Raw genomic sequence first — 27,863 nt, 5'->3', positions numbered from 1 at the left:
TTTGTTTATTTATTTATTTTTAATGGAGGTCCTGGTGATCGAACCTAGGACCTTGTGCATGCTAAGCAGGCACTCTACCACTGAGCTATAACCTCCTCCTGTATAAACCATTTTCATTGCTTATTAAAAGCCTTAATATTTTGCACATTCTTCAGTCCTAAGATGTTATATCAGGGAAGGAAATCATTGGTCAATGCACAAAAAATGATTGTACAAGGTGCCTGACACATTGTTTATAAAATAAAAACATTCAGAAGGCATTCTAAACTTCAACAACAGAAAACTGGATCAACAAATTATGGCAGATCTACACAAAGGAATACAATTTGGAATAATCATATACAGTCAGACCTCTGAGAGTTTTGTATCCACAGATTCAACCAATTGTGGTCTGAAAATATTTGAAAAAAAAATTCCAGGAAGTTCCAAAAAGCAAAACTTAAATCTGCTGCGCATAGACAAATATTTACATAGGATTTACATTGTATTAGCTATTACAAGTAATTTAGAGATGATTTGAAGTACATTGGATGGGGGTAGGTTATAGCTTGGTGGTAGAGCACATGTTTAGGATGCAAGAGGTCCTGGGTTCAATCCCTAGTACCTCCATTAAAACAAACAAACAAACAAACAAACAAACAAATGCCTAATTACCTCCCTTCCACCAAAAAACAAAGTATATGGGAGGCTGTGTGGGTTATGTGCAAATACTACGCCATTTTATACAAGGAATTTCAGCATACTAACGTTTTGGTATCCGTGGGAGTCCTGGAACCAATGTCCTTCAGACACTGACAGATGATTGTATTTTTTATATTCTATATTTACTGATATAGAAAGAAAACAGATATATTCAAAAATATTTAATGTAGTTATTTCTGGGTAGTATAATTCTGGATGATTTTTTTAGAGTCTCTTTTTTTCCCCTCATTTTTCTACAATGAAAATGTTTTGTTTACAGAAAAAAAAAAAAAAGGAAATATGTCCTCAGAATTGAGCCTCTGCTCAGATCAAGGTTCAGTGGAACCATTGAGTCTATGTACCGATGTGAAGACTGAGCCCTAACATTGTGTTAGTTTTTTTGGCAGCTTCAACCTTCACTGCTTTAAAATGAGCTTCCAATCCACTAAAACCTTCATATTGGCTTAATGTTTTCACATGAACTGTCCTTGCTTTACTTGTTTGGTTCATTTTTTTACGTTAAGAAGCTTGACATTCGTCCCTGGTCGCATCAGAAGACAACCAGCGTGGCTGTTCTTTGCCTGAGGAAGGTTGTTTTGTTCCTCAGAGGATCTTTTGGGGGAAAAAAAGCCCCAAAACCAAAACAAACTATTCAAACTTCACATTGGAGAATTCGCTCTGTTTTGAGCCCCTTAGGTAATTTTCCTTGGAATATTTTGAAATCTGACTTCCTGAAATCTATAAAAATTATGTCTGGCCATCTTTCTTAACATTCCACAAAGTGACAGAACAAAATAGAAACAGACTCATAGACAGAGTGAACAAATGGGCAGTTACCAGAGGGCACAGGATAGGGGAACGGGTGAAATGGGTGAAAAGGATTAAAAGGGACGAACTCCTAGTTATAAAATGAACATGTCACGGGATGTAATGTACAGCATAAAGAATGTAGTTGATAATAGTGTAATAACTGTGTATGGTGACAGATGGTTACCAGACTTACAATGGTGATCATGACTTAGTATAAAACTATCAATCACTATATTCTACACCTGAAACTAATATAATAATCTATGTAAATTACAATTTAATTAAAAAAAACTTCCTAGTAAGTGAAGTTGTCAGTAGGGCAAGAATTTACTAAGTGCTCTGCTTCAACAGCAGAGGGAGACTTAGAGTTGATGCCCTGAGGCTGGGACCTCTGTCAATACTGTATCCTGCCTTGGAACAGTTTTGCCATCTGAATTTAAAAAACATCATCTATGCCCACATTTTATCTTAACCTCTATGATGTGACTCTTACCAGATTTTATATTCCTATTTGTTTCTTCTTTTACCCCCATCCAAAAATTTCCATTTTCAGTTTTGTGATTTCCTTTTGGACATATGCACTACTGTTAAACCTGTAATTAGATCTGCTTCCTCTGAACAATGTTATCCTTCCACGGTCATCCTCCAGTCATGAGTTCCACATCATCCATTTATCTTCTTGTGATAAAATTCAACTTCTGCTTTCAGCCCTGCTATGGTTTCTGCTCACATTTAGAAGAACTCAAAGTCCTTGCATGTCCTAACAGGCAATGTATTATTGTGTCCATGACTCATTTTTTGACCTCATTTCTGTACTTTTCCTCCTTGCTCATTCAGCTCCAGCCACACTATCTTTCTTACCTTTCCTCCGATATTCCCGAGCATTCCTGCCTCAGGAACTCTGCGCTTCCAAATATCCACATGGGCAGCTCCCTCATTACAGGTCTCAGCTCAAGTCACCTTCCAAAAGCCCCCCTTGACCACTTTCCCCTGCCAGTTTCTATTTCTATACTTCATTCTTCTTTCTACTATGTATAAAGACTTGCATATATTTAATGTCTATTGTTGATCTTTGTTACAATTCTAAACACCTGGAAGACAGATAATGTACTGGATACATGGAGGCTACATTAATAAAGCTTGTTTCTACTTTGTTAAAAATAAAAATCAAGTTCCTTTCTCATTCTGGTCTTCTCTGATGCAGCACTTCCCAGCTTTAGGATTTTATTCAGATTAGTTAATTACAGAAGAAAATCCCTGAAATTGATGTGTTTGGCAAAAATAAATGACATTCCATCACCCAAACACTCTTAGAATGTCAATATCTTTTCACTAAAGAATGTAGTTTAATCTTGATAAGGTTAGAAAGGACATAATTTCCAAATTTAAAAATATTGAAAAAAATGTTATTTCACTGTAGACCAGAAATCCCTTGTCATGAACCAGCTCCAGTCTGCAGACCCATGTAGGAAAACCGCTGCTGTCGTAATGCTTTAGCACTTTTCTTTAGACACTTTTCTCTTTCCTTGACAATTTTGGGAAGTACATGTGGCCCATTTTTTGTTAGTTATGTTGTAACTTATCAGAGGCTTATAGATCTGTTGTCATAAATCACAAGCCCTTCCCCCAATCCTGCTCTCTGACACTACATCAGTTGTTAGGTGTCAGCCTTGTGCTCTTTCTTTTCCAAAGTCAAACTCCTGGCACTGAGGAGATGAAACTATCACTTGCAACCCCATGCCCCTAGGAGTCTTCTTCAGTAACCAGCATGTCCCAGGTTTCTTCTGGTTGTATAATTTGGTCTCACATATCAACTAAAATACGAGGTTGCCTAAGTATAACAAACTCGATCGACATCAGGCCTCAGAACTCACTGGTGGAAGGAGCCCCATTAGCAAGGCCAGGTCTGCCGAGGGCTCCTCCTGCCCCTTTATAGAGTCACCAACTGAGAGAATGGGGTCTTGTCTTCCTGGGTTGGGGGAACGCTCTGTGCATCTGTTGGCGTCAATGACTGCTCCTTAGTATTGTGTCTAAGAAGGCATTGTTCTCACAAGTGTCAAGCTGGGGTTGTCCTTCTTCCCCAACGGCAGTGGAAGTGATATTTAGTAGCATAAAGGCAAAGGCTTTTCTAGTATAATAATGCTTGAGCTTATGCTATGAAAAGTGGTCAGCATTAGTAAGTGAAGAAGTGATTTGTCTTGAGCTGTTTCACCCCAGTGGGGTTGGGACTGACCCTCAAAATCTCAAGTGTCTCACTTGGCTTCTGCAAGACAGACCAGGACCCTGGGAGAGGGAAGAAAAGGGAGAGAGACCAGAGAAAAAGGACCCTCCAGAGAGACCCGTCCGTCCCCCCCCCCCATTTAAGGCGGACTTGGTGTGAACTGACAGTTCACATGATGAAAAAAGTGATGTTTTGCACCATTCACTGGATATTGTTATCAGCCAATAGAATTATTTTTTATCTGGTTACAAACTGTACCTGCAGTTGTGGGCTTACAGTGTGACACGCCAGAGTGGGGAGAGGTGTTCATCACTCTTTCATCACACTTTTGGCAATGAAACCAGACTGCATGTTTCACACACATATCTGGGTGTCTGTGCCCAAGGAGGAGGTTATATTTAGCACACTTCCTGCTAGCCACCGAACAGTGTGAGACCTTTGAGTCTTGAGTTATCACAGCCCTTTATGTTTCTCTGTGGAATCTCTCTGTGTCAACAGCTGTGCCTTTGAGGAACCCGAGTTTAGAATGTGAACCATTACCGTAAATCCTTAGAACCCACTAGGACAGGCACCAGCTGGGTGGTTTATTCGAAATGATTTCTTAGTCTCAGCCCTGGGAATGTTAGAAATGCCCTAGTCAGGTGGGGTGTGTGTGTGTGTGTGTGTGTGTGTGTGTGTGTGTGTTTGCGCACACATGCACACTGGCATGCGTCCCTGTGTGAGCCTGGTAGTGTAAGCACAGGTCACTCTAGGGAACCTTCCTCAGACTCTTCTTGCACCTGCTCTTGAGGAATGTGTTTGCACTGTATTGAGTTTGGGAAAATCACATCAGCATGTTATGCAGCCTCCCAGAGAGAAGTTGTTCTGGGGCAAGAAGAAAATGAACGTGCAGGGCCATGAGACTTACTTGAGTCTTTTGGGTCAAGTGTCAGATACACAGGGTCCCTCAAACCAGTGTCTGCAAACAGGGGGCATCAGAATCTCCTAGGAAATGTGTTTAAATGCAGATGTCATGGTCAGATTCCACCCAGGGATACTGAATCAAACTCTGGGATACACAGCCGGGGAGTCTATATTTTTAAAAATACTCTAGGTTGTTCTGTTATGTGAGCAGGTTTGGTGACTACTGCCTCACTCGGCCATTTTCTCCAAGGGGGTGATAGCAGCACACAGTGTTGACATCAAGTCCTTTTGATTTTACCTCTTAAGCATTTCCTGCATCTTCTCTGGGTGTCCACTAGTCACTGGCCAAGTCCAAGCTACCAGCATGTCTGGCCTGGACCATTGCAGTAGCCTCAAAGTTACCCCTGCAGGAACTCATCCCCCTCCAGTCTGTACTCCACAGAGCAGACAGAGGGGTCATTTCAAGTCCCACGTCAGGTTCTGTCACACTTCCCACGCTATCCAGATCCTCACTCCAGTTATTTCTTTCCGTTGCTTTTAGGATGAACACGACATCCTTCTCACAGCCAGGGGCCCCAGCCTCCTCTCACAGCCATGGTCCCTGCTAATAGGCCTGTACACTGGTTGTTCTCACCACAGATCCGCCCCCACCCCTTCACCTGCCCTTCCTTAAGCTCATCACTTCTCCAAGGACACCTTCCCAGCCTCTCCCGGGCAACCCTTATCAGTTGCAAGTTTATATTAATTGACATGATAATCTGATTAATCATGAGTCTCCACATAGGATGTGATTTCCCATGAAGGCAGGGACCACATTTCTTCACTATTGCAGCTCTCATGCTTGGCACGCAGTGAGCTCTCAATGCCTGCCCTCACATCCAAATGGCCAGGGTTGGCAATCAAGCGATCTTCAGCCACAGGGAAGATGCAGGGTCCTGGGCTGGACCCAAACTTTGAAACAATACCCAGGAGTTCCCTTCATTTGTTCATTCATTCATTCATTCACTCATTGTGACAAATGCAGTCATTCTGTGCCATTTCCAGCTGTGGCATTCTGGGCCTGGCTGGGGTCAGCCAACACCCAACAGGCACTGCAGAGAATGATGTGAGCACGTTTGAACACTTTGCATGTCTCTTGGCTCAGTCAAAACAAACATTTACTGGGAAGTGGGTATAGCTGAGTGGTAGACTGGGTGCTTACCATGCACAAGGTCCTTGGTTCAATCCCCAGTACCTCTCCATTAAACAAACAAACAAACAAACAAACCTAATTAACGTCTCCTCAAAAAAAAAAAAGAATTTTAAAAAAAGATTTAAAAAAAAATTTACTGAACAGGAACTAGGTGCCAGAAGTGCTCTTTGTCCTTAAGCAGCTTGTAGTCCAGGGAGGAAAGACAGACACAAAACAAGTGACTACAAGTTTATGAGGTTTACAAGGGTGCAGTCGAGTGCACCATGGAGACACAAAAGAGGGGGTGCAAAGCTCGTTTGGGGGATCAAAGGAAAGCTTCCCTGCGTAAGGAACATCTCAGCTGAGGTTGAGGATGTGGAGCAGTTAGAACAGACCAGGTGTAGGCCCACATGAACTTGGATAATGGGCCTATTTAAGAGACCACAGGGAGCACCTAGTTCAGCCTAATTCTTCTCCTGTGAGCTGGGGCTCGGCCCATCCACTCCTCATCCATCCTCTCAGGGGGGTGGCTGAGATGGGCTGTGCTGACCAGGAGTCCGGGCTGGGTCCAGAGGGCAGATGCTTCCCTGAACGGGAGAGGGAGTGGCATGTGAGCAGGTCCCTCTCAGGGGCCCCTGCTCTGATGCAGGCATCACAGGAGCCATTGTGAATTCAGCACCACCCTCAGCTTTTTTGTCAGAGAATATTAAACATCACCGCCAGCAGTTTTTTACTCATTTCTTTATTAATATAGAAAAGGAGCCCAAGGCAGCTGGACCAGTAGTACAAAGCACCAGGAGTTAATACCATTCTGGTGAAAGGGTTGGCTTTACAAAAGTGAAGGAGTAGGCAGGAACTGCCCTGGTTCTAGGGCCAGGCCCAGCCTACTGCCCAGAACCTCAGAGCAGCACCTGGAACCAGCCCCTGGGAAAGAATGACAGGTAGGTCACAGGCGGGATGAGCTGGAGACCTGGGGGACAGGTGGCAGGGATGGAGGGCCAGGCAATGAGAATCATCCTGTGGCTGATGAGGACAGGGAACTGCTGACTGGAGGCTCCCCACTGGACCCTGGGCAGAGGCTCACGGGCACCTCCGCTCTGGGGGTGGTTGGGAAAACCCTGCAGACACCAGAGAGAATGGGGATCTAGACTTGGCCCGGGGCTGAAGGGCCCTTCCCGTCTCTCCACCAGCAGCCACCTTTCTCTATACTACAGACAGGGCGTTAGGGCCCAAGGCACAGAGGGAGGCCAGAGGCCTCCTAGTAGGAGGGAAAGGGGGCAGGGAAGGAAGCACTTGAATGTCCCCACCTTAGGCAGCCAGGGCTGAGACACAGGGGAGGCAAACAGCACTCCTGTTCAGTGAGGCTGGAGTGGGGGGCAGGGTTGGACCAGGACCAGGACCAGGATCAGCCCCATGGCAATGATGCCTGCCTCAAAGCCCAGCAAATGGAGGCTGCCATGAATCCTGGCTCTCAGCAGACCCAGGTGCTCGCCCCAGCTCTCCCAGGACAGAGCTGTTCCACCATGGACCAGCCATGCCCCGCCCTGTTCCTCATCCATGAATGAGAGCTTTGGATATGACCTCTTGCGTCATGGGAGGGAGCCTACAGGTCAAGGGAGCTCCAGGACCTGCTCTTGGTGGTTACGTGGGAACCGGTCCCAACGAGACCCTGGATGGACTGGCATGGGACGGGGGCCGGGGGTGATGGAGGAGGATAATGTTCTTGCATGGAACCTACCCTCACAGACACTCCGGAGCTGGGAAAGGCTGCGGAGAGCCTCTCCTTTGCCCACGGAAGAGGCCACCCTCCCTTCGGCACAGGGCGGATGTGGCTTGGTGCGCTCCCTTTACAGCCACCTGGGTGACACTTGGCATGGGGAGAAGGGGGTGGCACTCTGCAACCCTTTATGTTCTTACCCGGGGTGGGGAGCTCAAGGCCTCTTGTGGCTTTTGCCTCCAGCCCTTAGCACAGGATCAGGAGTGCTCTTCTTCTGTGGTCCTGCCTGGGGGACAGCCTGAGGCTCTGCCTGGCTGGCACGTGTTAGTTAGTGAGGAAAGGACAGAGGGGTAAGTAAGGAGACAGGAAGGTGAGAGCAATTCCCTGGCTTTCGCCTTGTCCTCTTGGGAGAGCGGCTCAATCAACCGAGTTGCAGATCTCCTCCACCATAGCGTTGAAGATGTGCGGCTGGTCTGCATACACGTGGTGCGAGGCACCCTCGATCTCCTGTGGAGGGAGGACCCCGCCAGGGGTGGGATGGCCCTTGATTCCAGGCACTGGAAAGCTGTCATGCTATTGCAGTTCCCCTTAAACCTACTTGCCCATCGCGCATGAGCACTTTATCTAAAACAATGGTCCCCAGAGCTGGGTGCTTTCCTGTGGGAGCCGGTGAATCCCAGTATCCCAGCCTACTTCTTCTGTGGCCCTTGATTGTATCTTTCCCTCCATGCCAGCCCTACCACAGACCTGCTCATGTCATCCACAGGTCTGCTAAACCAGAGCCCAAGGGCACAGCCTCATGAAACACGCTCAATAGCAAATGAGGATGGAAAGGGTAAGAAAAAGGAGGGGAAGGAGTGCAGTGGGAAGGCTTCATGGCAGTCTCTGCTGTTGGCTGTACTGCTCCCGGCTCTGGTCTTGGGTAGGAATTGCAGGGGGCTGGACGGGCCGCGTGGTGTCTGTGCCTGGCTACCGGACAGAAACCTGCCTTTTAGCTGAACTGGGCTACACAGAAGTGAGAAGTTCCTAATTATATTACAGAGAGCCAACCCATTCAAACCCACTGCTGTATCTCAACTGGTCCACTCCTCTTTTCCCCTGACCTTCCCGTCACCCTTCTCTACCCTGACTCTCATCCCCACTGAGTCCTCAGTCCTGCTCCTCCAGGGCCAACGTACCATGTCTCGGACGTAGGAATCCGGCCGCTGCAGCTTCACCTTCTTCCCCGTGCTGGTGTCTATCCAGGTGTTGGACCCATAGATCATGGTGATGGGCACGTCTTTTCGAATCAAGTGAATTCGCTCTAACATGGGGCGCCGGGCCCAGCCGAAGGACTCCATCATGGTTTTGAATGCCGTCTCCCCACTGAAGAAGCAAAACAGGGTGAGGCAGTGAAGAGAGTAAACATTGCAGCAGAAAATGTCAACTTGTGAGCCTCTTTGGAGGCTGGGGCAGAATCTTTGTCATCTTTGTGTTCCTCTCGGAGCCCAGCCCTGGGCTTATTAAATACTGGTAAGATTAAGAGAGAGGACCGACTGTCCAGAGGTTCCTATCCCAGAAGAGTTAGAAGAGACATGCTTGGGAAAACCCCAGGGCACTGAGAATTGGCCAAGAGTGTAATGGGTTACGATTTATTCAGCAAATATTTGTGTCATCCCTGAGCTGTGGGCCAGGACATAGGAACAAGATGGATGCGGTGCTTGCCCTCCTGGAGCTCACATTTTCCTCATGCTTTAGGCATTAAATAATTAATTATACCCTTAACTATTTAACTTCAAGTTTCCCAAGAATGAGGAGGGGGTGGTGGAGTGCTAGGAGAACAGACTGGGGACTTGGCCCTCTGGGGCTGGAGGAGAGGGCCGAGTTCCCTTGAGGTGGACTCTGAAGAGCAAGCGCTAAGGAGACTCTGGAATGAAATGTCAGTCTTGTGAGGACCCGGGGGGAACATCAGTTTGTGCTGCGTGAGATGCAATGATGGCTGATCTAACCTACTCTGCTCCCTGGCCATGTCCTTAGGGAGAGCTACCTGAGGACATGTCACAAAGGGTCTGCGAGGCTGGGGCGGAAGCCAGCTGTCCAGGCTGATCTGTAGCTTTTGTGGGAAGCGGGAGCGGTTGGGGAGACTGCTGCCCATCAGGCTCCACCTGTTCAGGCTATAACACCCCCAGTCTCCTTTACACCCCTGAGATGAAGGGGAGCCTGAGTTCTGCCACCAGAAACAGAGTTCTTTCCTAAGACATTGCAACATGGTGGGAAAATCATGGACTCTGGAGTCAGAGAGACATGAATTCAAATCCTGGCTATACTGTCTTAGCAAGTCATGTAACCAGAATACATGATTAAGTTTCTCACCTACAACTGGAAAGGAATTTTACCCAGTTTGTTAGTCATTGTGAGGAAAATGAAATATGTACAAAGCCCCTAAGTTTAGGTGAAGTGAAGTAGGTACCCCCCACCCCCCAATATTTTTCTTTGGCCAAATTATATGTTTTCCAAGAAAATGGTAAGAGTTATCATGCACTTATCAGGGTCACAACTTAGATACACACAGGGGCCTATAAAATTGAGTGATGGTGTCTGGGGGAAGGGACTGGTCATCACTGACATCATCTCTGCTTCCTCTAGGACATGAGTGAGCTGCATGATTACATACTCTGTGGCTTAGATTGGGAGGCTGTTTATTATACAGAACTAGGTCTGGGCCTGGGGAATGCGCTGGGGAAAGAGCTGGGGTTGGGCCTGCGGGGCCTCAGATGGGTACGAGAGTGGCACCGAGCCCAGGGGGGCTGAGCGGTGGGAGGGAGAGCAGGAAGCAGGGGGCTACCTGACTCGACGCTTGAGCTGAGTTTCTATACTGCCACTTTAGCAGGGCCCTTCAATCAGCAGAGCTCCTGAGGATGGACAGTTCCCACCCTGCCCAAAAGCTGCCTGGGTTTGAGGCTAGTGCTCAGACAGTGCGGCTGGAATGCAAAACCCCAGCTGCTTCACAGCTTCAGGCTGAACCAGTCTGAAGTGAGGTGGGGCAGTGCTGCTGCTCCCAGTGACCTTGGCTCCCCTGAGATGCTTCCCAGCGGCTTGTGGTGAGGCCTCCACGGGTTATCAAGTGGGTTATCAAGCCACTTACAGGGCACGGCCCGAGGGGAAGATTACCTCCCTGACTTTGCCCTGGCTGGCAGCTGTTAAGACTAGATCAGCAGGCCGCACAGCCCTGCTGTCTGAATAGGCACAGATGTGAATTCAGCTCGAGATTCTGGGGACATCCCTAAATCTCCAAAAGACAGGCAAGGCATTCCTGTCCCAACAGTAACATTTCAAGGTGCACCTAATTAAATTTTAAAATGCACACTCTTCCCATCAGCAGTTCTATTAGTAGGAATGTAGTCTAGAGATACAGCCATGTGTGCAAAGGAAGATATGCAAGGAGGTTCCCTGAAGCAATGTCACGTGGTATATCAGACTGAAAATAACAAGAAAATTTGGGAATTACAGGTCCAGGACAGAAGAAGACTTCTTTCTTTCTTTTGCCTTTATAAAAATACCATGTTCGTATCACTTTTTCAGTTAAAAAAAAAACAGATCTTTGCAAATGTTTTCCAGACTCTTGCCTATCAGGCTAACTGCCCATCTCTAGGGAGGAGTAAAGGTCTTCCTCTCGAGACAGCGGTGTGTTTAATTAATCTATTATCTTCTCCATCCCTTTGTATCTACCCCTGGGGAAGTCTCTGGAAATAATCAAGCCCGCTAAAGCCTCTGTTCCCCTGACTGAACGGGAGCTCTGTGGAAGAAGAAATACAGCAAAGAATGATCCTGGGACAGTCCCAGAGTTTTCCAGCAGCTGAAGTTATAGCTCCAAACCCACGGAAGCCCGAGCCAGCCCTGGCAGCTGCCCTCACCTGGGGTTCTGTGCATTGCAGTGGTAGATGTACTCCGATATAGTGTCGTCTTCAAAGAAGTCTGCAAACTTGCGCTTGAAATCCGGTCGGAACCGCTGCACCAGGCCGGGCCCTGGGAGGGGACAGTACGCGGAGGGGCCAGTTTGGATGGGGAGGAAAGACTCCTGCCTGCGCGTGTTTTAACAACTTGAACCAAACATCATTTCTCCTAAGGGTTTGTTTGCTTCGTACATTTAACATTACAGTGGTGAGTCTTTGGGGAAGCTCTAGGTGACTACAAATGAGAGTCAGTTGGTTACCAAAGCATTTAGACCATCTAACGGCACTGAGAACTAGATTATTTTCAGCTCAGTGAAGTCCCAAGGTCTTTTCCTCCAAAGGTCACTGGCCCCACAAGAGGCCATGGTTGAGATGCTTTTCTTTTACAGTCTGAGCTTTGTTCTCTTTCTCTCTGAGACCCTTTATGACCTTTTAATCTTCTGAAGGTAGTGGATGAAACCAGATCACCTCCCAAGAGCCCTCTCACGTTCAGAGGGCTGTAATAGAATACGAGTGAAGAGGTACAGCTAACCCTGGCATCTCAGACTCGGGACACAGTTTTGGAGCAATCTGTTCCCTTCACCTTTCTTTATATAGTGCATACATAAGAAGTAGGGCATCTGAAACAGGCTGCAAAAATTTAGTCTCACTGTCAACTCCTGACCTCTCTCTCTCCCTGGTCTACTAGTTGGCGCAGCCAACTGCGCCAGCCAAACTAGCTCTGATGTCCATGCACGAACCTGGCCAGAGGCAAGTCCAGAACTGGGGAGAGTGGTTAGAGCTGGGGTTCTCCCTGGAAAAGGACTCCTGCTGGAGTCCACAGTGCTGGGAACCCTCGGAGGGTCAGCCCTCTGCCCCTTTACTGTCCTTGGCACCTGTGTCTCTTGATTTCCTTCCCTTCTCCCCAAACTCTTACCTTCTGCTCTGCTCATTTTTCTCTTTTATCCAGAGCCATTCTGTGTCTCTTGAAGGCCTGGAGAGACGATTCTGATTCACCCATTAACAATTAACTCATAATAACTGGCCGTTGAACATTACTGTGTATACATAAGCCATCCGGGCAGGATAGAAGGTCATCCATTTTTTCCATAAAGGGAAACTGCTTTTCACTTCATCAGAGTCAAAAGCTCCCCAGAAAGGAAGGGTGCTGGCAGCATGAGATCAGAAGGTGGGGGCTGACTGATTCTACTTACTCTGGCTGGTTCCCTCCCCCTTCCTTTCCGTTACCTATAAGATTTGCTGACAGCTACCAATTGGTGAAGATGTGGTATCTGACGGGGGCTGGGCCTGGTTTAAAGGGGCTTGCCTGCCACTGTGGGTTATGCTGGAGGTTCTGGTTCTGGCCTCACCCAGCTGCAGGAGCTGGGTGAGCTGCAGAGCTGGAATCCAGTGGTGGCTACCATGCTGAAACATCAAGAGGCTGCCATAAACTCACACGTGTAGTGTCAAAACTCAGCAGACGAAGTCACCCCATGGCCCCTTTCTCTCGCACCAGGGGATCTAGCCAAGGCTCAGAGTAGAAATTCTACCCCATCTGTCCCTGGCATAGGAAAGCTTTAAAAGTTAAAAAAAGAACCTTCTGAAACTGAAGACTAAGACATCTGGTCCAGACGAACAGTTTTAAATAACAATGCTAGGCCTCTTCCCACTTTTCATGAATAACTGGAGATGGTGAGAGTCCAGATGCTGTGGTTTGAGACCGTTTCTTCATCTGCCAGCTACTCACCCCAGGGCCCAGCTACTCGAAGAACAGCCAGTGGATTGGAGCGCCCTAGCACAGAGGCCAAAGCCTTGACCCAGGTCGGGGGTGCCCGGATCTCACTGGGGTCGGTTGGTCGGAGGGGAAAGCCCCACGGATCCACCAGAATGAGGTGTTTAACTCTAAAGGAGGAAAAAGGAGAAGACAAGTCATCCTTGCATGAAGGTACCACAGCCCTTCGATGGCCCAGGCAGAGCAGACCTACTGGAAATGCTGGAAGATTCCCAGTAAGGTGAGGAGTCAGGTCCTGATTTAGAGGGTGGCTCCTCCTTACCTGTCAGGGTACTTGATCGAGTAGGAGGTGGCCAGGAAGCCTCCCAGACTGTGCCCCAGGAGGATCATAGTGGGGATCCCCATGGTCTCCCGCCACGTCTCTATTGAGGTCACAAACTCGTCCTCGGCCCCCTCTGGGTCCCTGGGGAACGTCGGCCTCGAGCTCCGCCCAAAGCCCAGCAGATCGAAGGTGTGCAGAGTGCGGCGGGCGCTCAGTGAATCCATGTTGAGGATCCAGAGGCCCACGCCGCCCCCGAAGCCGTGCACCATCACCAGCGGGGTGCGGTCCCGGAGCTCGGGGCTCACCGTCACCGTCCAGATCTTGTTCTGGTTCGGGAGGGACACATATCGGGCCAGGAACTTGTTCTGGAGGCCTGGGGAGAGGGGGTCCAGGGCAGAGCGGTAAGACTGAGCACTGACAGTGTGATCTTTTCGCCTGGACTCCCCTCTTCAGCTCTCTCTGTTTCCAAACCCTTCCTAACCTCCCTCGCCTTTCCTTCCACAACTTTCTGACCATACGCCCTAAGCGTTCAACTCCAAGTACAATTTGCAGACTGTCTACTCCGTAGGTACTAAAAGGGGCCATCTTATTCCATGAGGCTATCTGGTTGGCTCCCTTTGGGTCCAGGGCGGCAGTGACCTGACTGACCCTACAGAGCTCCGGCATCCATCACTCTTGAACCTATGTGTGCTTGGGGCTTGACCGATGGGTGCCCTCACTGAGGGGATCTGGAAGGGTAGGTTCTAATTGGAGCTGAGCCCGATGGAGGAGGTGTTGGATGTGGACTGAGTCATGGGCTTATTCCCCTTAGGGACAGATCAAGGTGGGCGGTGCTTGCTCTGCTGGTCTGAAGGCAGTCATTTGACTAAGCCGCCTGGGGGAAGTCACCTGGATCCCAGACAGAGGCTTGAAAGCTGTGACTGTTCTGTGGCTGTACTTACTCAGGCCCATAAGAGAGAGGGTAGCCATGGCGGGGGCAGTGGTGGGGGAGGTCATATGAGAAATATGGGGAGATGTGGCCCAGCGGTCTTGTTGGAGTCAGTGGCTACTGATGCTGATGGGCTACCCTGCCCCCGCAGATCACTGCCCAGAGCTGGTCTGAGGGGATCTCCATCTACTGTGGTCACCAGGTAAGTGGCGGGGCCTACTGGGTAGGACACAAGGAATAATAATACTAGAGAATATAGGACTGCTGGTCCTTGGGTAGGAATATGGTAAATCTAAGAAGTGCTTGTGTGTTTGATGTGTGAGAGGGAGAGATGGCAAAAGAGAGGAATTGGAGAAGGAGAAGGGAAGGAGAGAATGTGTATATTGATATGTGTTGGGTGTTAATAGTTGGTACAGGGTTTGCGATGAAGTTGTGGGATGCGGTAGAGGCCAGCATGATGGATAGGGAAGGAGACGTCAAGGAACCACTGTCAAGGAAATTGTGATATCTCGTCCCTCCAAACATGGACATCCCTTCCTCCCACCGCGAGCCTTGTTCATCAGGAATCTGTGGGCTCAGCGTGCCAGGCTCTGGGAAGATGCTGTATCCTGGGCCTCCTGAGGGAGGTGGGACAAACTGTCCCTTCTACTTACACTGGAGGATCCTCGCTTCCACATTCTTCAGCTGAGACATGGAAGTAGGGCGCCAAGCGGGCAGCCAGCTGCTCAGCCAGCCTTGAGGCCTGGGACAAGGAGACACAGACACCCTCAGCAGCAACGTTGGAAGCACTGATGCTCTCAGCCACTCTGCAGTCACCAAAGAGTTATCAGGGAGCAGGGTGTTTCCCAGGCTCCTGAGACCTGCCACTGTGGCAGTTAGCAACTCCCTGACTGCCAGATAGACTGTTACTCTTCTCTGGTAAATGGTTATTAACAACAACATACCCTTTGTTTTAACAGATACTCAGAACGCCATGCGCACAACACTTACAGTTTACAGAGCCTTTCACACTTTTATCTTATTTGAGCTTTACAACTTCCTTTGTTACTGGTTATTATAATGTTCAAGGAGGTTGGTTACAAGGGGGAAGAAAACCAACTTTTAACTAATGTTTCATTTACCCACTGCCATCTCTAGGACTGCATGTTCCTTTAGGGCAGGGCAAATTTCCATGCCACCTGCCCTCCTGGCAGGGCACCAGGGTTTGTGTGTGCCCTCTTCCAAGCCACTGGAAGTACAGAGCACTGTGTCAGTGCCCAGCTGGGCTCTCAGGTAATCAATCAGTCCAGCTTTGAATGACGTGATGGGATAGGCAGGGCGTGGAAGGAGGGAGGATTGGGTTCAAGTCCTGCTGTGACTCACTGACAGGATACAAGTTGCCTCTGTCCTTGTTTTCCACATTATAAAATGAGTAGAAAGTTCACATATGTCCACACCTCCAAAGGCGTGCAGTAAGGCAGATGAAATAAACTATCTTGCTCTCTACTTTATACCCAGGGGACTTTAAGTCACTGCAGGGTAGAGGTTGAAAGTACCAGTTTTAGAATTAGTAAATAAACCCTGGATCTGAGTCTCAGTGATATCATTTATGAACAGAATGGCTTTGCCCTGTTAAATAACCTGTCTTTGAGAACGTCGCTGGTCTTAAGAGACAAACTTTCTTTCCAGTCCACAGAGACTGTGACAAGTCAGATCATGTCATCTGGGCCCCACACTGCCTTGTATCTGCCCAAAGCAACACTCAGGAGAAAAGTCCCAAGGAATAGCACCATGGGCTGCTCAGCAGATAATTCTCAGGGAAAGCTTTGCCTTTCCACCAAAATTGCTACAGGGAAAGCACTGGAAATAGCTCCTGGCACACTCTTTGCTCAACACCATTGGCCTGGGGGTGGGGGGAAGGGGAAGAGGAAGGGGACTGGTGAGGGCTAGGGTGAGGAATTGAGGCAAGGAGTAGAGAAGCCACTTAGCCATGAACTTGACCAGGCTGCAGTGGTCTCTTTCCTCTAGAGTGCTTATACCCTGATGGGTTTGTGTGTGTGTGTGGTGGTGGGGGGGTGTTGTTGGGGGTGGGGGTGGTGGGGAGGCAAAAAGGGTTCTGTTCTGGATCTCTGTGATCTTGAGGTCTCCTAACTTCTATGGGCACTGGCTTTCTTCATTTGTGAAAAGGAGTTGAACTACCTGCATCTCTCCCAGCTCTAACCTCTATTTCCCTATGTCATTGAGGCTTTTGTAAATTTCCTCTTGGAAGCATCATTTTAGAAAGCGCCACTCTCCTGGGCAGTTCCTTCCAGCCCAGGAAGCTATTATTGTCATAAAATTAATTAGTTTTGCAAGCTCTGAAAAGGGGGAACATGAGATCCAGGAAAGGCCCAGTTCTGGTGAAACCACGGCTTGGCTGGAAGCTGAGTCATTCTCCAAGGAACTTTTCCTGGCTCCTATCAGACAGTGAACTGCTTGTCACACCATCTACAGGTGGCATCCCAAACTTGATGTCCTTGAGACGGTGGTAACAAACTCCAAAAGCTCTAATTCTGAAAAACTCAGCATTAAGGATATTGTTATGACGGTTAAATACTATCAGCTAGGAATGCCAGGGGCTAAGCGTCTCGGTGGGCGAGAGTTAAAGAAACTTGCAAGCCCACTACCCCGGACCAGCCCCAGCGCGGTGGGGCCCTCTCGCTGCTTCCCACGACTCCGTGTCGGGCTAAGCGAGGCTCTTCCTACATCCCCGACTTCCATCCTGGAGCAAGTCCTGGCTGCTACCCCGCAGGCGCGTCCCACGCGCTGGCTTCGGGGGATCTAAGACATCATCACTAAATCTAACCCCACGGCGACTGGAGAAGAGCGAGCAGCGATCGCGAGGACTAAAGTGGAAAGTCAGAATCGCTGCGCTGCGGGCAAGCGTGACTTAACGTCGCTCCCCTGGCTCTGCCGCCGCCTCTTCTGGTCAAAAGCACATCAAGCACACGCAAACCCCAGCCTTCCCCCTGAGGCCGACCTGAAACAGGAAAGGCAGGAAGGTGTCTAAAACTGTTCCTCAGCCACAGACAGTCCCAGGATCATGGCCCCGAGAGAGACAGAGAGAGAGAAAGAGACAGGATTAACTCACTGCTGCTCCAGATCATCAGCCATAGTAAACAAGCCCTGCCAGGTCGAGCTGAGCCAGTCCATCCCTCCGCCTGACGCCAGCACCAGCTGACCCAGAAGAGGGTCGGATAACAAAGTGGGGCGTGGCCAGGGCCCGCGGAGGGCCCCAGGATGCAGGCTGGGACTCTGATTCCAGCCGGCTGGAGAAGCCAGCTCGAGCCGCTGACAAGTGAGATGTCTCCCAGACCCTTACAAAATAGGATAGTCATCCTGGTCACACTGAGGGGAATAAGTAGTACTGAAACTGCCGAGTTCCTCACAGGGGCTCGATCAAACCTCCCTTCTCTGATAATTGGAAAGTGGCAGAACTACCCCTGCAGGCTCCCACACACTCTTTGTGCTCCCTATTATAGCCCCACCCCCACCCCCCAAAGTGTTCCCCTTGTGTTCCTTCTAATCAGATGTTTAAGATGTTTGTGGAGACACTACCACTGGCTGAATGTACCTACAAAGGGCCTGGGAGCCTGTGCCCCAAATAAATTGCCTGATTTCTCAAATAAAAAATAGGACGTCTAGTTAAAATTGAATTTCAGATAAACAACAAATACTTTTTTATAGTGAGTATATCCCATGCAATATTCAGGACGTAAGTGGGCATCCTCTATTTGATCTGGAAATCCTAAACCTAAACTGTGAAGGAAAAGCTGGGCTGGGCTAACAAGATAACTCACAAATCTAAGTATTGGAATACTGATCTGAGTTCTGCTGGACTAACTTGTAAATCTAAGCTAATTAGTGTTGGTTTGCTGTTCATGTTTTTTTTGCTAGCCAGCTGGGTTTTCAAAGATATATATCTGGCTTTAGAATGTTGGTTTGCTGCCTCCCTGCCTCCACTTTTGTGATTATGATGCTGCTAAAGCTGTTCCATGCCTATTGGCCCAATACCCCAAGCTTTTACTTTACCCTATAAAACCTCATGCGCACATCTTGGAGGTGCTCAGAACTTTGGGGCAGAAGCCCCTCTGAGCCCGCCAGCGTAATACATCTGAATACTCCAACCCTCCAAGTGGTGCTTGTGTCTTGGCTGGCCTGTTGTTTCCGTAACAAAACTACATATGCCAAGATGGGCATTCCTCTGCTCTGGGGACGTCTTTGGCCTCAGCCTGGTTCCCAAGGACAAGCTGGCTCATCCCTAGGTCTCCATCAGTTTGGGGAATCCCTGTTTCCCTTCCCCCAGGAGGGGCAGTTGAAAGATTAAACTACAACACTGGGTTGGCTTTAGGTAGCTGGAATTGGGGCTGGGGGTTGGAGGGGGTGGTGGTTGGCTAACTCACAGGTCCTGAGTACCTTGCTCAGCAGAGGAACCAATTTTTTTTTAATTTAAATTTTTAAAAATTGAAGTATAGTTGGCTTACAATGTGTCAATTTCTGGTTACAGCATAGTGATTCAGTTATACATATATACATTCATTTTCATATCTTTTTCATTATAGTCTATTACAGATACTGAATATAGTTCCCTGCGCTATACAGTAGAAGTTTATTGTTTATCTGTTTTGTATATAGCAATTAATATCTGCAAATCCTGAATTTCCAGTCCATCCCTCCACCAACCCCTGCTTCCCTGACTTCCCCCTTGGTAACCACAAGTTTGTTTTCTATGTCTGTCTCATTCGTTCTTACAACAAAGCAGAGTGGTCCATAACTTTTGAGTGCCCAACAATCATTTGGAGGGCTTGTTAAAAATGCAGGTTTCCAAATCTCTACCCTCTGCGGTTTGGCTTGATGCTAAAAGCTGCGGTTTTATGAAGCACTTCAGTCTGGGGTTCAGGGAGACTCACTGGTTAATTAGAAGCACAATTTCTGGGGTCAGAATTCTGGGTGAAGGTCAGTTTTGCCTTTGCCGCTTATCCACTGCATGCTCGTGGATAAGTTATTTAGCATCTCTTAATTTTCTTCCTCTGTCTTGTAAGGATTAACAAAGATAATTCAAACATTTAGTACATTTGTTTATGCTAAAAGTTATTATTATTATTATCATCACCACCACCACCATCATCATTATTACTGAATACCTGTTAAAGCCAAGCATTATGTTAGGCACTAAGAATACTGATATCCAAAGAAAAAAGACAGGCTGCTCTAAGGAAACACAGGCTTTCTATCTGCTGCCATCCCAGGCTATTTGTCCTTTTCCAGAGCTGGAAACTTTGTATTTGGAGCTCAGCTCCAACCTCCCTTTTTCTGAGGTCTTTGCTGAACTCAGGGTCTAAAAGAGGCCTCCAATAACTCTATCACTTTCTTTTATTTTCTCAACACTTATCACCATTTTAAATTACTGTGTATATTTGTGTATTCATTTATTATTAGTTTCTTTCTATTAGGGCTTCTGTTTCCTGGAGGACTTGTTTGTTTTGCTCTCAGCTTTGCTGCCAGCCCCTAGGACAGTCAGTGTTTATTGGATAAAGAAATGAATGAAAAGTCCAGTGAGGAGGTTTAGGTGTGTAAACATTTACCTATAAAATAACATGCTAAGTGTTATGGAAAAGGGAATGTTGCCCATCATTCCAGTAAACAAAGAACGTAGCCTGCCATTCTGTTAAACAATAAACGTTGCCTGCCATCAAGCCATTAGTCACTTCAGTCACCCAGGCATCCCCACCCCAAGGTGTGCCCCAGGGGAATTCAGGATGGAGAGAAACAGGAAACATTCTGTGCCCTGGATACGGGCCCTAGATGGTTTTTATTTTTTTCCTGTTTTTTTTTTTTAAATGGAGGTACTGGGGATTGAGCCCAGGATCTGGTGCATGCTAAGCACACACTCTACCACTGAGCTATGCCCTCCCCCTGGCCCTAGATGGTTAAGATGCATATTTAAGGAATAATTTCGATGAGTCCCAGACTTTTGCATCTTTCCATAGACAGAAAAGCACTAAGCACTAAAATCATGAACCTGAGATGTCTGTTGTGATTGGCAGTAATCTTTCCATATTCGACTATATATACAGTCAAATATATATATATATTTTATATAGATATATATATCTAAGCAAAAACTCCTATATATCCAGGCTCTTCCCTTCTGCCTTAGGAGCAGTTCCTCAGAGCTATCTGACAGGCTGTCTCTCGGGCTGTGGTACCCTGGTACTCAGTAAAGTCTCCAAGTAAAACTTAACTCTCAACTTTTAGGTTGTGCATTTTTCTGTGGTCGACAGTGTCGAGGCCTTTTGAGAACTGTACCATACAGAAAATTCCAGGTTCCATCACTCCAAGACAGGCAACACAATTGTGAAGGAAAAGCCCAGCTGGGCTAACAAGCTAAGTCACAAATCTAAGTGCAACAAGTGTCGGATTACTGATCTGAGTTCTGCTGGGCTAACTCATAAATCTAAAGTTTAGTGTCAGTCTATTGGGCTAACGAGCTCAGTCACAAATCTAAGTGTGATAAGTGTCGGTTTACTGATATAAGTTCTGCCGGGCTAACTTGTAAATCTAAAGTTTGGTGTCAGTTCACTGGGCTAACAAGCTAACTCGTAAATCCAAGCTCACAAGTGTCAGTAACGTGATCTGTTCCAAATTGATAAGCTCCAGTGTATTGATTCCTTGCTTTTTGTTGTTTGAACCTTATTGGCTAATAGCCTCATACTTGTAATTAACCCTATAAAACCTCATGCGCACGTCTTGGAGGTGCTCAGAGCTTCGGAGCAGAAGCCCCTCTGGGCCCGCCGGCGTAATAAATCTGAGTACTCCAACCCTCCGAGTGGTGCTTGTTTCTTGGCTGGCCTGTCATTTCCGTAACACAATCTTCCTCTTTTCTGAAAGACTGTAAGATGTTGAACTTTATGAAGCCAAGGTGACCTGGATGGATTTGATATTAGATCTCTCTCGACCTCAGCTCTTGAAGCCGTGCAGAGAAGCATTTGTATTTTGTTTCCCTGTGTGGCAAACCAGCTCTATAGTGGAGGTTGCTTTGAAGTAGAAAACTAGAATGTATTGGAAATGCCTTTTATAACCAAAGTTAATAGGTCCCTTAAGGTGGCCCTGTTACTAAACTGAACTTGGGTCTGTTAGCCTGCCATGCAGCAAAACTAATTTACTGACACTGGGTTGTGATGAAGCAAAGTGGAGTGGTTATTGCAGGGCCTAGCTGGGAATATGGGCAGCTCATGCTCAAAAGATCCAAAATCCCTGATGGCGTTCAGGCAAGGGCTTTTAGAGGCAACATCTGAGGTGAGGGTTGCAAGGGGCATGACTTTCTTTCTGATTGGTTGGTGATGAGGTAACAGGGTGGTGTTTCAGGAATCTTCATCATCAGCCTTCTGGGGTCTCTGTTTGTGCTCAGCATGTAGTCACCATCTTCCACCTGGACCAGGGCGGGGGGGGGGGCTTAATTCCTGCAGAACAACTCAAAGATATGCCTCAGATTGTTAGGTATTTCCCTTGAGGAGGGACTAGGGCTCTGTTTTATCACTGAACTATTGTTTCTTGATTGCTTTTGCTTTGTTTCTGTATTCCTTCACCTCTCTAATTAGTGACTGGTTGACTCTGCTCTTTGGAACTCAGGGAAGGCTTAGGTGACCAAAGCCTTTTTCTACAAACAAGAAATGGGAGACACAGAGAGGCTTTTGTACCAGGGAGGGTCCCGCAGGGTCCTGCTTGGTTCCATCCCTAGAGCTGGGATATCTCAGAACTGAGTTGAGTCTGTTAGAATTATAGAGTAGAGGAGACTCTCAGTTCCTGCTCTGGACAGGCCTCTGGGGACAAATATAAGATATTTGTTTCTCCTTATCTTCAAGATAAGGTACACTATGTGCAAGCATGAAAGAAAACATTTTTCTTCTACCTCCAACAGATGTGATTTTTACGAATGATTAAAGAACTAACATGGTCTTTATGGATGGAAACTAACTTTGACAAACCATCTTTCCTGTGCCGTAAATCACATTAAATATTCCAGAAGTAAGTGGGACTGATAACATGATAGCTCAGGCCTGGCAGGGATAGATCATTCTTCGGTTTCAAATGGGTGTCATTCCTTTTTGAATGAACTACGAGTAACGTGCGTGACCCTAAAACATAGGAACTGAGTGCAACAGCTCTTCAGCTGTTCTCTCCAATATGATAGACACTAGCCATACGTGGCTACTTAGTTTTAAATTAATAAAAATTAAAGCTGCTTAGTCACATTAGCTACATTTCAAGTGTTCAACAGCCACTAAGGTCTAGCGGCTACCATATTGGAAAGCACAGAGATGTTTTCATCATCACAGAGAATTCTGCTGGACAATGTTGCTCAAGCAGTGATGATTTCAGCCCCTGTTATGGAGAGTGTTCAGCCCTTGGAAAGGACAATATGGGAAACTCTCTCTTGAGTGCTAGGGAGGGAGCAAGGCTGAGGGGTTCCCTTTACGGGACTCTCAAAAACTAGGTGGAAAGGAAATCAGATAAAGGAGCCTGTAAAGTTATTCTACTCCACCGGGGCCTGCAAGGACTGTTATGTTAGGATGAAGAGATACGGTCTTTTTGAAGCTATTTGCTGCTATACTAGGACAATATCATACAAGGTCAGGGTTTTTTTTTGTTTGTTTGTTTTTTGTCTTTTTTTGCTACACTAGGACAAAAGTTTAAAAAATGGAGCTGTTACATGCAATAGTAGAGAGAAGCAAAAGGAGGAATCTGAAGGAGAAGTGAAAATATAAGGAAAAGAAAGTAGAAAGAGACTCTTTCCCATGCAGAGATTTTCCTTTTCTTTGGAGGATTTGTGTTTCTTCTGATAGAGTGTCATTTCTTACTGGAGAGAGGCACACTGTAAAATCATTGCCTTTGCTTATAAGGGGAACTTCTCGCTCCTCCACTTTTCCACTGTTTTATGATGTTTATGTTGAAGGGTAGCAGAATATGCCACCCCAAAATATGCCACATTAGCATAAGGATTGCTTTGAGCTGAAGGCAACTGAGAAGAAGCAACACAGGAAAAGCCCTCTGCCTTCCCTCTATTTCCCTAAAAGCAGGACAGAAAGGTGTCCCCTCACCCCATTCCAGGAAGGACAGAAGACCTCTAGATCCGGATCAGCCAAGAGATGGCGCTGGAGGAATCTACATAACTTTACGCACTAGCCCTTATTTTTCATTGATTTTCATATATTTCCCTTCTCACAACTTGCTGTCCTAGAAACTCAAAGTTCTTTTCCCCTGTCTTGTGACTTCTCTAAAAATTTATCGCTTTTTTTGTTCAGATACTGTTGTCAAAAACAAGACAACTGGCCCAAAATGGAGTCACTTGTGCTAAGCTAATTATAGTCTCAGCTCTTCCAGAAACGGAATCTTAAACCAGTCAATCAGAGATTGCTTAATCAGTACTAGTTAGGTCATTTGCCATCCCCTAAGGGAAAGTAACCTTGCCATAAGCAATCTGCTTTTTCATCTAGTATAATTTCCTGTTCCCTCTCCCTTCTGCCTATAGAAGTCTCTTATTTTGCATAGCTCCTCAGAGCACCTTTCTGTTGGTTGGATGCTGCCCAATTCATGAATTGTTGAATAAAGCCAGTAAGATCTTTAAATTTTACTCAGTCGAATTTTGCTTTTTAACATTATGTAAGCCCAAATTCTAATCACCCTTCTGAGTTACTCATGACTGAGTACTCCCATGTACATGTGTGATGCATATGTTAATAAACTTCTGTTTGTTTTTCTCTTGTTAATCTGTCTTTTATGAGTTCTAATTTACAGGGCCAATGAACCTAAGAGGAGAAGAGAGAAACAATTTTCCTTCTCCAACCGTGTTTTAATAATAAAATGCCTCAGGTCTACTCTGAGTTTAGCTTCAACTTATAAGTTTGATTTGCCCTCTGAGAGCCATTTGAGTTGAAGTACCTCTGGTATCCAATATTTTGCATGCCCCAATATTGGGGATTTGTGGTTTGCCCAACTTGTAATTATTCATAGAAATAGGGGAAGCAGGCATAGAAATTACCAGGATTCATGATAGTTAATAAGAGCAAATACTTACTGAACATTTACTGTGTGTCAAGTACCATGTTAAGTGCTTAATGTTAACATTATTTCATTTAATCCCTCAACCTGACAACTAAGGAATGTCACCCCTGCCATCTGGATCTAAAAGGATTGAATTGTTTGCCACTGGTCGCTGACCTTCAACACACCCTGAAAGGAGCTGAGGATGGAGATCAGGAATGAGATACTCTGTGCTCTGGGAAAACTGGCAGAACAAGCCTTCAGATAGATATTTTCAGCAGAAAAGTCTATGAATCCAGTTTCTTGCGTCTACTCATATTTAGAAAAGCACTAAACTCTTTAACTAAGATAGCTGTGCCCTGTGACTAGCAGTAACCCTTTACCAAGACGTGTGCTTGATTGCACGTACTCCTCTTCTCCAAAATCACATACATGTTGACTTCCTCCCTTACCTCTTAGGAGCAGTTCATCAGAGCTGAGAGGCTGTCTCCTGGGCTATAGTCTTCAATAAGTACCCCCCCAAAACTGAAACTCACAGCTCTCATGGTGTGTGTTTTTATTTCAGTCAACAACACAGTGGTCCACGTACTGTTATTTCCATTTTATAGAAAAGGAAAATGAGGCTGTTAGACTAACTAACTTGTCCTGGATTAGATAACTAGGAAACAGCAGAAACAAGGTTCAAACCCAGGACTTTCTGACTCAAGAGCCTGCACTCTTGTCTGGACATGACTTTTTATATATTTTAGTATGCTGGTTGAAACTATTGAAACCAACGCTAGTATTAGCAATCTCCCATTGACTCATCAGTCAAAAAATGTTTCAGTGATTACAGAATCATAAACTGAACACAGAACAAGACCTCTCTTGCTGTTTTAAGTAGTTCAGAAAGCTTTAGTTCATTATATTGGTGTTTGACTTCGCAGGTCTCAGAAAAGGATGCATTCAGTAAGTGAATTTATGTTTTTTAATCCTTTCTGCTTCTCTCTTTTGGGAGTTCCTGTGGAGTTGCTAATGATGACAGTTGACATGGATCAAAGGCAGACAAAACATAAGGGAGAGACTACTGGAAGGAGCCTGGCTGATTGAATAGAAACTCCCTAAGGAATCCGCTCCTAAATGATTGAAAAGCGTCAGCCTAGCCTTTAGAGTGTGAAGCTGAATATTGGCGAGGAAGCTACCCTTCTACTTGCTGATGAGGCCAGGAGAAAGGTTCAACTTATCAGAGAAACTGACATTTCTTGTCTTATTACATTGAAATAGGAACTGGCCTGGTTATCCATTTTTTTCCCCCGCAGCAACATAAGAGAGTTTAGATTGAAGGTAAGTGCAAGTCTGTGCAAGTCTCCGTGGATGTGAATATGAATATATCTTTTCAAACAGATTGTAAAGCTTTCTGAGGATATGGATTATTTCTTTTCTTTCTAGAACTAAGCAAGGTTTCACTTACGACTGATAACCGGTACATTTGTTGATGCTGATTTGGTTCTACCTTAAACACAAACAGAATGTGAAAATGAAGGAAAGTTGTCGTTCACTTGTATTATAGGAATTTATTTAGTACCTAGGATAGCTCAAATTATTAGTAAGCTGAAAACGCACCTGGTTATGTGCCACTTGTAGCTGCAAATGAGATGAACTAGGTCTGGAAAGTCAGATTCATGTGAAACTAAAAGCGTAGCAAAAGCCAGAAATGAAAGTAGACCTAATTTTTCAAAAAAGTTAAAATGCCAAATATAAATAGTTAATACCACTTGTGAAAATACAAAACCTCAAACCTTCAGCTTTCTCTGCAAAATAAGTTGGAGGCGGTAGGGTTTGACCCAGGCACTAGGCAATGATGCTCTTAAAGGCGTTTCAGCGTTGACATCCTGGGATATTACAGTGGAGTAGGAGGCTGCCAAACTTGATCATATATCCTATGCACGTTAATCGACTTTCTCCACACCCTCCTCCCCGTGGCGCCCCCCGCCCCGCAATCTTTTCACGCCCTTTTAAGGCTATTTAGCAAAACGTGGGCCTAAGGAGGCGCCTGCTGAATGAACGAACACCTGCCGTGTTCTACCGTGCTTTTTGGTAGATCCCAAATCCAGTTCAGGACCTGGTAGAGGTCAAGCTTCCCTACTCCGCCCCGCACTTTCCTCTTCCAAGAACGAGGTCTAAACTGGTGCCTGCGTAGTGACTGGCCGCGGGGGTTCTCACTGCGGGGCAACTTGTCTTGCTCTAATGATCTGGGACAGGCACCCGCAGTTAGCTCCCTTAACAGAATTAGGGCCGAGCGGGCTCTGAACGCGGGAGCGCCAGATACTGCCTTAAAGCAGATCCAAATAGTCAATCTTTGAGGACTCACGTGGACAAAAGAGGACCAGAGCCCTCGCGGTCCGCTGAAAAACTTCTCCCCGCCTTCCTCCCACACTATCTTGTTGCTACAGCAACTGTGGGCGTCACCAACCAGAAGGCGGAAATCGGGCAAAAAGAGTACACGTCTCCAGTCTAGGGACAGAGCCATTGCGCAGGCGCATTAGCTTTTTCTGGCTGTAGCTCTCAGCCCGCAGATGTATTCTGCGACTGCGCATCAGTTGTTTCACGCCTTGCCGGGTCTGTACGCTTGCGCAAAGTGGCAACTCAGGGAGGGCGGAGCTGGGCTATAGAGGTGCGCATGCGCCAACGTCACATCCGGTGTGGTGGTCGGGTCCGCCAGGAGTTTGGGGACGCCCGCCGGAGTTTGGAGCGTTTAGCCATGTCGGCGTCGGTATTGTCGGTCATCTCGCGGTTCTTAGAAGAGTACTTGAGCTCCACTCCTCAACGTCTGAAGTTGTTGGACGCCTACCTCCTGTATATATTACTGACCGGGGCGCTGCAATTCGGTTATTGTCTCCTCGTGGGGACCTTCCCCTTCAACTCTTTCCTCTCGGGCTTCATCTCTTGTGTGGGGAGCTTCATCCTAGCGGGTAATGATTCTATAAGTAATCTCAGTAATAATGTGTTACTTTGATGCACTGCTTTTATTCCCACAGTACTCGTCTGTGTTTATCAGACCGCCTCGTGATGAGAGGAGCCTGTATTGCCTTCTTGTGAATGGGGAAATGGAGGCTCAGAAAGGTTTGTCAGGACTATACCAAAGAGCCACCGAGGAGCTGGAAGTAAATTCTAGAAACCACCTTAATGCTGCTGCTCAACCTGGTGATGGCAGTTCACTTTGTTTTGTCCAGGGACAACTCCATTCCATCTTTCACCTAACTTCTTTTTTAAATTTTATTTATTTATTTTTATTGAACTGTAGTTTGTTTACAATGTTAGTTTCAGGTGTACAGCAAAGAGATTGAGTTACACGTACACACACACATATATTTTCAGATTCTTCTCCATTATGGCTTATTACGAGAAATTGAATATAGTTTCGTG

The 27,863-nt window shown here is 46.6% G+C and overlaps 2 protein-coding genes and 1 long non-coding RNA gene across 9 annotated transcripts in view; 2 read left to right on the top strand and 1 right to left on the bottom strand.

Annotated features, from left to right (window-relative positions):
- Window positions 1-6,022: 6,022 nt before the first annotated feature.
- On the bottom strand, window positions 6,023-17,610 carry ABHD4 (abhydrolase domain containing 4, N-acyl phospholipase B). 3 transcript variants are annotated; one of them, XR_012073430.1, is made up of 8 exons: window positions 17,506-17,610; window positions 15,050-15,138; window positions 13,469-13,841; window positions 13,162-13,316; window positions 11,397-11,508; window positions 8,682-8,868; window positions 7,704-8,010; window positions 6,023-6,373 (listed from the first exon to the last, which is right to left on the bottom strand). XR_012073430.1 is itself a non-coding variant. In XM_006217215.4 (7 exons), exons 1-7 carry the CDS (start codon window positions 17,565-17,567, stop codon window positions 7,921-7,923), a joined length of 1,068 nt encoding a protein of 355 aa, XP_006217277.1. In that variant the 5' UTR covers window positions 17,568-17,610; the 3' UTR covers window positions 6,511-7,920. The 3 variants fall into 3 exon arrangements, 2 of the variants coding, with proteins under 2 accessions (XP_006217277.1, XP_015105904.1); XM_006217215.4 differs by lacking the exon at window positions 6,023-6,373 and having other exon boundaries at window positions 6,511-8,010; XM_015250418.3 differs by lacking the exon at window positions 6,023-6,373 and having other exon boundaries at window positions 6,511-8,010; window positions 17,395-17,519.
- On the top strand, window positions 6,637-9,031 carry LOC140696854 (uncharacterized). Its single transcript, XR_012073435.1, has 3 exons — window positions 6,637-6,727; window positions 8,270-8,338; window positions 8,671-9,031. It is a non-coding gene; the product is annotated as an uncharacterized lncRNA (long non-coding RNA).
- Window positions 17,611-27,098: 9,488 nt separating the features above from the next.
- The window catches only part of DAD1 (defender against cell death 1), a 69,407-nt gene continuing 68,642 nt past the window's right edge, over window positions 27,099-27,863 (top strand). For all 5 annotated transcript variants that reach the window (XR_012073434.1, XR_012073433.1, XR_012073431.1 and 2 more), the window contains exon 1: window positions 27,099-27,409. Coding sequence is in view for 1 of the 5 variants with exons in the window: in XM_006217214.4 (XP_006217276.3) it covers window positions 27,118-27,409 (292 nt within the window). In the remaining 4 variants the exon portion in view is untranslated. The remainder of the gene's footprint in view (window positions 27,410-27,863) is intronic.

This window comes from Vicugna pacos, chromosome 6 (genome assembly GCF_048564905.1).
Source record: "Vicugna pacos chromosome 6, VicPac4, whole genome shotgun sequence".
NCBI classification, from domain to species: Eukaryota; Metazoa; Chordata; class Mammalia; order Artiodactyla; family Camelidae; genus Vicugna; species Vicugna pacos.
Note: the sequence above shows the minus strand (reverse complement) of the source record. Positions and strands in the feature narration are given on the sequence as shown.